The sequence below is a fragment of the Equus quagga genome, chromosome 1 (genome assembly GCF_021613505.1).
Source record: "Equus quagga isolate Etosha38 chromosome 1, UCLA_HA_Equagga_1.0, whole genome shotgun sequence".
In the NCBI taxonomy this organism is placed as follows: Eukaryota; Metazoa; Chordata; class Mammalia; order Perissodactyla; family Equidae; genus Equus; species Equus quagga.
This window is the reverse complement of record NC_060267.1, coordinates 33,638,310-33,650,720: the sequence shown is the minus strand read 5'-3', so window position 1 is coordinate 33,650,720 and position 12,411 is coordinate 33,638,310. Positions and strand designations below refer to the sequence as shown.

The window sequence follows — 12,411 nt, the reverse complement described above, 5'->3', positions numbered from 1 at the left end:
ACATCAATGGATAGATCACCAAGATAGAAAATCAATAAAGAAACATCATCCTTAAATGACATGCTAGACCAGGTGTACTTAACAGATATTTACAGAACATTAATTCAAAAGCAACAGAATACACATTCTCCTCAAGTGCACATGGAACATCTTCCCACATAAATCATACGTTAGGCCACAGAACAAGTCTTAATAAATTTAAAAGGACTGAAAGCATATCAACCATCTTTTCTGACCACAATGATATGAAATCAGAAATTACTTACACAAAGAAAACTGGAAAACTCACAAATATGTGAAGATTAAACAACATGCTACTAAACAACCAATGGGGCAAAGAAGAAATCAAAAAACACTTGGAGAAAAATGAAAATGGAAATGTCACATACCAAGCTCATAGATACAGAGAACGGATTGGTGGTTGCTAGAGGCAGGGGGTTGGGGGTGAGAGAAATATGTGAATTGTTTTTGAGGAGTTTTTTTACTTTAAATAAATTGAATTAAAAAACACCTTTTAGAATTTGACTCCTTGAATTTTTTGTAAAAATTATATTTAAGTTTACATAAACTAGGCAGTTACACAAAGGACAGAGAAGGGTAAGAAGTGTCAAAAGAGCAACCTTTTAACACCTTAAACTCAGTGCTGTATGCCAATTATATCTCAATAAAATGGAAAAAATCAAAAATAAATATAATAAATATACTCAGAATCATCTATCAGTGTCTGTTCAATTAACTAATAAGATGTACAGGGAAGCAGGAAAAGGGAGAGACTGTTAATGGGAGAAAATTACTAGAAGGAAAGATTGGGAAAGTCTACAAAGTTTTTCTGTAAAAAAGAGAGCATTACTACAGACAAAATCAAATTGGCATTTGTACATTTAAAATTTTTAACTTCTAAACAAACCTACACTAGAAGATGCAAATTTAAAGTTGATCTTCATGTTAATCAAATTAAATTTATCAAATAACACTTATGAAGCATGTTTTCATAAGTTACTATAAAATGGAAATGGTTCCTCCAAAAGAATTTAAAATTTAGCCTCTTATTTGTGAGGAATTCCAAGGGAAACCAATTAGAAGCTGCCACTTTATGGCTTCTGCAGGAAGCATCCCAACTGACAATTCAAAGAGGCCGGAAGTCATCTGCAAGGTTGTCCTGATTAGACCTCAGTGTCCCCCTTTACTTTACACTCCTCTCAGCAGCCTCTTTTCCTCTCTCCTTCAAGACTTCCATTTGTTTCCACGGTTTACCTATTCCTTAGGTTCTGACATGGGACTGTCTCCTCCCTCCTGGTCCAGGTACTGTTTTCTTGTGGATCAGCCCCTAGCATAGCCCTGGGGGCAGAATCAGGCACCCTGGGAGCTTTTCCCTCTCTTTGGCCCAGAGCAAGATGGGCAAATGCTGAACAAATGAAGGGACCAGAACTTGAAAATATGATGATAAACCATGACACAAAACATGATTGGTAAGATTAGCAAAATAATATAAAGATGTAAAATATGATACCTGATGGGCCAGAATATAGATATTGTGTCCCACATCTTTTGGGGAAACACCATCATCTCCACCTTCATCGTCCCCATGATCACATTCCAATCCTTGGTTATAGGCATTCTTCATCACATCAACCTAGCAAAAACACAAATAGCAACAACAAGCCTTGAAATGCCACAAACAATATACATTTTACATTGTTTATGAAGTATAATAAAAAACTAGAACACTTTCTAAGACTTGAAAAGTATAAAAGAACTCTAAATGAAAATGGCCTTGGAAACCATCTTTATTTAAATGAACATGGAAGTATTTTTCTATAATATTCCCTGTTTTCCTTGGAAATTTTTGCTTTGATGTTTGAATGTTGACAGTGCCAAAGTTCCCATGAATTAGGAGACTCTAGAACCATGATACACATTCATTATTTATTAAGCGTCCACTAGTTAACAGGAACATATGGTACTGGACACTGCCCTTTGCACTGAGGACCCAGCAGTGGATACAATAGAATATCTGCCCTCAGGGAACTTACTGTCCAGTGGGGGAGTCAGTAAGTCAAGAGGCGAACACAACAGTCCTACAGCAGGGCTAAATGTGAGGAACTGAAGCAAGCATGGGGCAGAGGCACTAACTCACGCAAGATGTTGAAGGTGGGTCACAAGAGGAAGTAGATGATGGGATAAAGGTGTTGTAGACAGAGGAAAGACTATTTTCAGAGGGCTACTGGATAGTGGTATCGTTGAATGAATATATAACTCATTGCTCCATTTAACCATAAAGATAGGGAATGTCTTGCCCCTCTTTGCCCACTGCCTTGCAGATATTAGGCTCTCATTAAATCTATGTTAAATCATACTGCATCTTATCTCTTTATCTACTGTCCTCGATTCCATTCCTTACTATTAAAGAGAGAACAAAAGAGTGCCTTCCATAGGATTTCCCCATAGCACCAACAATGGTGCTCATAAGAGTGGGACTTAGTCTTTGGGGAACTGAGTTATACAGTTTGAGTATGTTCTCAATGCTTTTGAAACTCAGTGCTTTGAAAGCATGCCAATATTACTTCATAATTTCCATGTCACAAGTGAGGAGGAAAACAACCTCTGCAATAGGAAGACACACTAGTGATCTCTGTGGAGTCCTCATCAAGTCTCCACACCGTTTCCTCCAGACCAAGCATCGTGCAACATTTCACCCAATAAGAACAAGCACAAAAGATATTGATTTTATTTTATTTTTCAGAAATAAAATTTTTGAGGGATACAAACATTTTTTACACATCTTCCTCATATATTCCAATTCACGAACTAAAGTAAACTTTTTTTCTGGCAAGAAGAATTTGCAGACACTTTAGTAGAGGGTGACAATCTGGTAAAGAAAAGTGCTTAGAATGGATGAAGTTCTAAGGACCCAAATCACACAGGCTTTGCCATCAGGGGCCTTCCGAGGTATTTGTCATGTAGGTGCTATTCTACCTTGGTAGAGTAGCGAAAGTCACTAGACTTTTTTCCTGACATGTATACCCTTTTAGGTTACACAGTATTAACACAGTTTTCAAAAGTTTTCTTACCAGTTCCCTGGGTCTCATGTTAAAAAGAATTCTTTCTGCATTCTCACTGTCGTGTCTGCTTTCCATAATGGCCAGCAAAAGCTTGGAGGCATTGTTCTAGAGATACAGATGGAATTAACACACGTGAGAAGTCTATTTCATGGATTAACGATCCCCACATTTGTTTTAATTGAGATTACCAGGAAAGTGTTTTTTAATCAAACAGAACTTTAAACTAATTTCATTTGGCTTATTAACATTTTAAGATAGAATCTTTTACTTCTTTGTCACTACACTATAAAAATAACGAATCAGTGATATATTATAAGGGATATTTTAAATATTGGTTAAAAGGTGTTGTAAACACAAATTGACTTTATACATAATGCATTAAAATGTAATCATATTTTCCTTCACTATTTCCTAAACATGCATTTCTATGATGACATTTTAACAAGACAGCAAGGTGAACCAGTATCAATGACACATTTTACAGAAATGGGATATAACTTAAAGAATTTAACAATTTTTTAACACAAAACATTAATACATATTAACAAATCAAAATTTTAAGTAAATTTCTGCAATTATTAGTGAAAATTAATATTTAAACTCCTAAATTCATGAGTTAAAAATAAAATATAAATTTATTCATAGCTTATTAATCTCACTATATGGCAATATATATGCAACATGCTTACCAGCTGGGTTGCAGAAGAATATTTTCTATTTTTGCTTAGTTAGTAGAGAATGACCATAGTTTATGTTGTCTTTTATGCTTCCAAATTTGGTTTATAACTATACTGTCTCAAACATTTTTACCTATAGGTAAAATGTTTCTGATACAGTCAATTTATAATCCCAAACAGGCACCACAGTGTTTCAGGAAGCACAACATTCTCAACATCTGGAAAGATGTTTCTGTACCCTGTGTTTTCAACAGCGCTGCCCCAGAATTGCGGCAAATTGCAAGATGATAAAAACTACCTGGGAGATATTTCTACAGCGGTTTTGTAATATTCTTTTAGAAAAAATCTCAACCTCTACACACCATCTTTGATAGGAGCACAAAAGAAGTCAACTCAAATGGCTTTAAGATGCTTCTTAGTGACTCAAAATTAACATCTTATAGGATGAAAACTTAAATTGAACCAGTTGTTTGGTGTGAGTAGACATTCACCACACAAATTTTGTTAGAGTTGTACAAATTAATTTTACTGAGCAGTTTTAATACCAAATTCTATTCAGCTATTTTTTCTTTCAGCAGTACAGCTTAAAGACTATCTTTAAATGACTAATATTAGTAACAATGATGATGATGATGATACCAATGTCACTGATCCATCCTGAAAAGATTTTAGTATTTTGCAGGGGAAGTGGTATTATTTGTTTCTATTCCATTTTTCAATTTTTACAGATTTGTACCAATCCTAAAATCCATTTTGATAACTAGCATCTGTGCAAACAACACACCTAAAAAAATAAGGCTCCAGAATTAGTGCAGAGCTTAAATACTTACAGTGATCTGAACTGACTCCACAGAATTCAAAGCTAAAACCTTGGCAACACTAACTGTATTCTCTAATGAACCTCACTCAGCAGGCCCAATACACAATAGCTTAAAAATACATCCAATTTCAGAATGCTGTTGACAATATGGTATTTTTTCTAACCAATTTTATTTTCATACTATTTTTAAGAATAGAAATCTTGTAAATGACCCACTGAAATCTGAATCAATTTGAAACTACAAGAGCCTATATATAAGAAATCAAACGCGTGTTTCAGTGTTAACAGAGGATTTTCTTCCAAAGGAAGCTAGAGTCCTTAAAACAAAACAAAACAAAAACCTACCTACTCAGCACTTCACAGTCAAAGATCAGCAATGAAATATAAATTAAAAAGTTAAAGGACAAGACAAGTGTATGAAAAAATTCATACAATTGTATAGTAAACCAGGATACAGAGTTAAGCATACCTAAAATTATAAATGATTAAGCAATTAAATTTAGGGGTGAGTGATACAAAATAAAACCTCAACATTTTTAATATGGTATCTCTATAATGTTACAGAGAATTTATAATTAAAAGCACCCTAGCCATGGAAGCCCCCTAAAATTCGCCAATATATATCATTTGGTCGTAGAAACATTGTTCTCATTTGGCCATTATGTACAAAGCCTGAAAGATTGTTTAGAAAGGTATGCTCACCTCATTCTTTGAGTAAACATTTAAATATTTCAATGTCAAATCCGTTCATATTTTGAAAAGATATACATAAATTGTGCTTAGTAACATAAATGAAATTTTAAATGATGCTCTTTCAAAAGAGTGTTTTCATTTGAATAGCTAAGAATATCTTTGTACTGTTAAGTCAGACCCCATCATTTAGTTTTTTTACATTGGTCTGCATTTGTAAATAATCTGTATGCCTACACTTGTTTTAAATTGATGAGTCATTCCGTATTTTCATTCATTAAGTTATAGCAATTAAAAATGAGATTTAGGGGTCAGCCTGGTGGTATAACGGTTAAGTTCCTACACTCCACTTTGGTGGCCCAGGGTTCACAGGTTTGGAATGTGGACCTATACACTGCTCATCAAGCCATGCTGTGGCAGCGTCCCATATACAAAGTAGAGGAAGACTGGCATGGATGTTAGCTCAGGAACCATCTTCTTCAGCAAAAAGAGGAAGATTGGCAACAGATGTTAGCTCAGGGCCAATCTTCCTCACCAAAAAAAAAAAAAGGAAGAGATTTAAAGATAAAGTCTTTAGAGTAATAAAGGATTTAAAAAGTCAAAGGCCAAGGCTTCTATATGTTGTTTCTTTATAAATTACGGTTAAAGATGAATTTAAGATAAAATAAAAATTTTCCTAGTAATTCAAATTAGGCTCTCTGTCACAAAGGCCTAGGCTGTCTTCACTAACTGAAGCATGATGCTAATGAGGAAAACGACATAAGGTCAATCTACACAAGGATCACCTTCATTTTAATCTATGAATGGAAGGACCCAAAGCTTATACATATTGCAAATGAAAACAGCGAAAAAATACAAATTCATCTCTTCTATTAAAAGAAACAATTGCTTATTAAGAGCCATTAGCACAATCTTCTCATAAGCAGGACATATATACATTCCATTATATATATAAATCTATAATTAAAAACAGAATTACAAAAATATCATTCCTATTATTCTTAGCCATAAATTTACCCATATGAAATTAAATTATATTCACTATGATATTGGATAGATGTGTCTTTACAGAAAATTTGTATTTAACCAATGATTTTTTTTACCTGTTTAACACTAAACACAATTATATGGGCTTTAATAATTCATCTCAATTGAGTATTATGCCTTTGTTTGGGGGATTTATATAGTTTCTTGTGTATATTCATTTGTCAATAGCCATTTGATCAAAAGATTGAAGAAATTTTTTAAATGCCATTGTGTTCCTGAGCTCTGATAAATGGAACTGCTCAGAAGTGTGTGAATGGCTTAAGTTAAAACAACTTCTTAAAAGAATGTGAAAATGGCTTATAGTATTTGGGGAAAAAATAAGATCCTAATGTAAAAAGAAACACCTTTTAGAAAAAAGAGAGCCATAAAACTAAAATGCAGCTCTCCTCTTATAAATTATATTTATAACTATATATAAAATTTTGTATCTATATATGTATACTTATATACATAATTTTATATATAAATTATAAATTATATTTGTGATTTCCTAGATAGAATTCTGTAGTTAAGAAGAATTAAAAATATACGGTATAGTGAATGTTCAGCACCTTTTGCTCCTCTATATAATGAAAAATACAAAATAAAACCAGAAGTAGTGAAACAAAGTGGCTACTTAAAAGAACTTCCAATAAAGTACTCTCCAACTGACATTACCGCAAAGTTTATTTGACATTTTATGAGAAATTTAGTGTACATTGTGCTTTCACTATCTCTCCCTGTCAATTCATTAGTTGAAAATACGATAATATCTTGGTTTTTACAAGAGCTACTTGAAGATTTAGAGTCAGCTGTGAAGGGGAATTTTAAATAGAGAATGTCACTTTTCCTCCCTGAATAGTGGATTTCTTTTACCTTTAGTTGGAGCACCAGGTCCATTCGATATTTACCAAGAGGATTTATGTCATTTAGAATCAAAGCAATGATGATGTCAATCCCATTAGATTCATGAGTAGCAATACACGTCTAGAAAACAAAATGTTTATAAAATAATATTCTATTTATAACAGAAGAGCACTAGAAATCATTTAACATAAGATAACAGAATTATCTTAGCTTTTTGACCTTTAAAATATAATTAAAATTTTACTTTGAGATTAAATCAAAGGTTTAAGTCTTACTTCTTCTTTTGCATAGAGTCTGACTACTAACTGATTAGTATTAATTAAATGGCTTTGTATGCAGAACACTGAGAGATACACTGTGTGTAATGGGTGTCTCTTAAAATGGACCATTTTTATAGAATTTCAAAGAACACTGGTTAAGTTCTCTTTCAGTCAATAAATTTTCATATGCCCTTCAATAGAGGAATTCTCTAAATTTAGGATTTTATGATATGATTTATCCTGGCTGAGAGAATATTCCCATTTACAGAAGAAGTGTGATCTTTTTGGCTAAACAAACTTTATTGGTACTGATGTAGCATTTTAATTTAGCTGCTACTTAATGCTAAATGAGTGAAAGTGATGCTGCACTTGCTGGGTGGCAACAGACAGGGAATATAGACACCTCCTGGTGTTTTGCGGATGTCCCGTCAATGACAGTGGTTGAGGAAAGTTCAGTAGATTCTTTAAACTTGAGTGATTTATAGAGAGATTTACTTGGGGGAAAGTTTATAAAACATCTTGAGAGAGAAACAGTATTTTGAAGATTAGGGACTATGGTGCTAGGACTCTGAACTTACTTTATTTTATAGAACTTGAAAACCAGGAATTTGTGGAACTCCATGTTACAAGGCAGCACCCAGTGTCAAGGGGTTGAAAAATTGAAACCCAGGGGAGTTAAATGGGAAAGAGTCAAATCAAGGTTACTCTAAAATAACTGTTATTTTTCAGAAGGGGCTTCATTTCTCCCTCCATACAAGGACATTTTTACCCCCCTAACACAAAGGAAAGGTGTTTTCCATCCATCTTCTACACTTGCCGAGGTTTTCCTGATCGTTAAAATGTTTGCTAAACTTAGAGGGAATCAATTTGCAGATCGTTTCTGGAATCTGCTTGCAACCAACCTTCTTTCCTTCCACACATTTTCAGAGCATACGGTTCAGGGTAAGTGATTTTTAGAGAATGTGGGGTTCATGTTATTTTATTTTTAGTTTTTACTTTTAGTGCTTACCTAATGTAGTAAGTTACTTTCAAAACTCAATTTCATCCTCTTCTAAGACCAAAAGTAGGGAACACATGTTTTCTATTATAGATACACATATTTTTACCAACAAAAAACCAAATCTCTAAATTTGTGTATTTTTCCTTAGCTTTAAATCAACAGTTAGGTTTTCGTATATCATTGCCCTAGGAGACTGAAATATAATCCAGGAAAATAAAGGGCAAAATTCACAAATTCTTTTACCATGTCATATGCACATTACAGAGGGGGAGAAAGTAGCCCCATAACAAATTATTCTGTCAGTAATTGTGTTTTTATTCTATGTTCTTATGTATGTGTGTATGTACGTGTATGCATATTTTTATGCATATATGTGTGTATACATATGTGTGTTTATGTTATATAATTCGCGATAGGAAAGCAAATTTCTTTTTTAAATTTCTTTTTTATGTTACGCATTGATATTTGGTCTCAAAGTTTTCTTTAAAATTTATCTCCAGAAATGTTTGTGATTTGAAAACTTTTTCTTCCAGAGTGGACCCAAGCTTGTGACAGCAGACCTACAACACTTGAGTAGATGTGTGAAGAGTCTACTAATAAACTCCAGGGTGGCTCCCTTCCCTTTACTAGCTTGAGTGTTCTCTCTTCTACTCTCACAATGTGTCCTTGATATCCAAGAAAACGGAATCAGAGACATACATTCTGCAAGAGAGAGTTGAGACTTTGCCCCAGAAAATCTAATACAGTCAAAAGAGCACTCTATTTAGACTTAATCAAAAGTCCTGAGTTTCAAGAATGGCTCCACAACTTACTGATTCTGTCACTCTGAGACTCTGGAATGTCACAACCTCTGAGTCAGAATATATGGTCAGTAAAATGGGAGCAATAATACATATTTCATAAATTTACTGTGACTATAAAGGAGATAATATACACTACCCACTGCAGTGGAGCCAAAGAAGCCAAGGGAGTTTATTCCACAAATCCTAGAAAGAGTCACTAGAGATGAAAGCTGATCAAGGATGAAAAAACATATTCTACTTTTTGATGTGTGATTTCTCTCTGGAACATTTTCATGGGAATTTTCTTTTACAATGAAATTAAATTAAAATATGGCATAGTATTTGCTAGTCTATAATTCAGTCTCTGTATGTTTTGTTAGGAAAGTAAAAATATGTGGCAAAGCAAGCAGAAAGATCTTTTACATGTACACAAAGGTTGGCTTGCTCACCAATTTGATCCCTTTACTAATTAGTCACGAACGTTTTGCATGAAGAACTGCTTTCACGCCTACCTGATTTTCATGACATGGACCCTGGCAGTACTCCGTCAAGCTCTCCAGAGTCTGGTTGACCAGCACTACGTTCTTCTCATTGATGTAGAGACCCAACAGGCCCAGGCCGCCCGTGGTACTTCCACAAATGCAGTCCAGAAACTGAAGGGTCTCGCAGACAAGGTTGTAATTGGTTTTGTTGTTCTGATTCCTCAAGAAGTTCTGAAGGCAAAAGAAAATATACCCAAAGGGTTAAAAAAAAATCACTGCTAATTGTTTTCAGTTCTCTCTGTACTTGTGTTTTTCTAACTTGAAAAGATCCCCATGGCAATATGGAATGAAACTGCTCTTTGTAAGAAAGTGTTCACATTTATTAAATTTCTCCTAGGTTTAAGAAAAAAGAAAGACTCATGTTTTTTTCCTTAGGGATCTATATTTATCAGTATACTTCACAGCAAACATTTCTCAATATCATTATTTTAAAACTATATAGAGAGGGCAAAAATAATAGGCAGTAGGAATAGGGTAAGGAAAAAGGAAACTAGAGAGAAGTTAATTAAGGAAAGAAGCAATCAAATTTTCAAGTAAATGACCCTTTATGAACAGTGCAGCTTCAAACAATAAATGATACAACCCTTACGGAGGGCAACTTGAAGCCCCTAGCAAAATTTTGAGCTAACATACAACTCCATTTCTACAAAGTTATTATATATATATAGAGAGACTATATATAGAGAGAATATATACATATTCTTTGTGGACACAATTCCATCAAGAGGGTCATTGCACACTACAAAAACAGCAAACACTGGAAACTACACCATAGCCATCATAATGTGACTGGCTTAGTAAATAAGAGTATATCCAAACCCTGGAACATTGCAAAGCTATAAAAATGAGGTATTTCTTTAATATGTACTGATATAAATATAATCTAGTAATAAGACATATTGCTAAATGAAAAGAGAAGTTGAGGGACACTATATAATTTTTTTTAAAAAAGGTTTACATGTAAAGATCAATACACTTATACATGCATAAAAATTTCTAGAAGGAAACATAACCTGTTAATAGTAATTTCTTTGGGGGAGTAAATATGGTGAAAGGGTAAGCAAAGAGGGAAACTTTTATTTTTTATTTTATTACTTATTTGTATTAATTTATTATTTAATGTATTTATTTGAACTTATTTCTATCATTTATTCTTTTTTTCTTTTAGTTTGTTTTTGTGATTTTTTTCCCTTTTTTTTGGTGAGGAAGATTGGCTTGAGCTAACATCTGTTGCCAATCTTCCCTTTTCGCTTGAGGAAGATTGGCCCTGAGCTAACATCTGTGCCAATCCTCCTCTATTTTGTATGTGGGATGCAAAAATAGCATGGTCCGATGAGTGGTGTGCAGGTCCACACCCGGGATCTGAACCCATGAACCCTGGGCTGCCATGGCAGAGTGCGCAGACTCAACCACTACACCATCAGGCTGGCCTCTCAATTTTTTTTCTGTGGCAAAACACACATAAAATTTACCATCATAACCATTTTTAAGTATACAGTTCAGTGGTATTAAATATATTCATAATGTTGAGCTACCATTCACCATCAACCATTTCTAGAACTCTTTTCATCTTATAAAACTGAAACTCTATGCCTATTAACAACTCTCCATTCTCCCTGCCCCCAGCCCCTGGCAACCACCATTCTACTTTCTGTCTCTATGGTTTTGACTACTCTAGAAATCTCATATAAGTAGAATCACACTGTATTTGTCTTTTTTGTGACTGAGGCTTCATTTAGTATTATGTCCCAAGCTTCATGCATATTGTAGCATATGTCAGAATTTCCTTCCTTTTTAAGCCTGAATAATATTCCATTGTATATATGTACCATAATTTGTATATCCATTCATCTGTCAATGGACACTTAGCTTGCTTCTACATATTAGCTATTGTGAATAATTCTATCATATATTTTTACTAAAACAACTATTTTATAAGAAGCATTTTCCAAATTGTCTGATCCCACACTCCTATCAGTAGAATGTTTAATCAGATACTATATAACATATCTACCTCCTACACGAACAGACAAAATGGGTCAGGCTAAGCGCTAGGCACATATTCAGTATCTTCCCTCTAGAAGTAATGCTTCTGGCCTTTGCCTGCCAACAGCTCTGAAGTTGTGGTGGGGTGGTCCACAAGAGTCATGGCTTCTGCCATTCATTCATGCCTGAGCTTCTCATCCCCTTGGAGGATATTTAATTCAAGTTACATGAATCTACCATTTCTTATCAATTCAGAATACCTGCACTCTAGACCCTTACTAGAGAACACAACTTCAAACTCTGCTGTCTCTCTAATACTGGTATGTGCTCTTAGAAACCAGTTCACCTTTCATGTGATTTTGCCATGGTGACAATAAGCAATGTGTAGAAATAATGTAAAAAAGACGAGGGGCCAAAATTCCTAGGCATCCTTAAGTTCATCTATTTGACAAAGTCAAAATGTACCAAAAAAGATGTAAGTCCAGGACTATATTCATTTACACTTGTATCAGCCTTCATTGTTGTAAAAAATCCTCTCTTATGTTAACTCCATTTCCAATAAAGACATATAAATATACTCTGTATCCTCACTCAAGAAATATGAATTCTGGGGCTGGCCTGGTGGCATAGTGGTTAAGTTTGTGCACTCCCCTTTGGCTGCCCAGGGTTCATGGGTTCAGATCCCAGGTGCAGACCTAC

The 12,411-nt window shown here is 34.3% G+C and overlaps 1 protein-coding gene across 2 annotated transcripts in view; it reads right to left on the bottom strand.

Annotated features, from left to right (window-relative positions):
• The window catches only part of ITPR2 (inositol 1,4,5-trisphosphate receptor type 2), a 467,499-nt gene that overhangs the window by 135,442 nt on the left and 319,646 nt on the right, over window positions 1-12,411 (bottom strand). For both annotated transcript variants that reach the window (XM_046685544.1, XM_046685537.1), the window contains exons 42-45: window positions 9,697-9,897; window positions 7,152-7,262; window positions 3,072-3,167; window positions 1,511-1,633 (exon numbers count right to left, since the gene is read on the bottom strand). In XM_046685544.1, coding sequence (XP_046541500.1) covers window positions 1,511-1,633; window positions 3,072-3,167; window positions 7,152-7,262; window positions 9,697-9,897 — 531 coding nt within the window. The remainder of the gene's footprint in view (window positions 1-1,510; window positions 1,634-3,071; window positions 3,168-7,151; window positions 7,263-9,696; window positions 9,898-12,411) is intronic.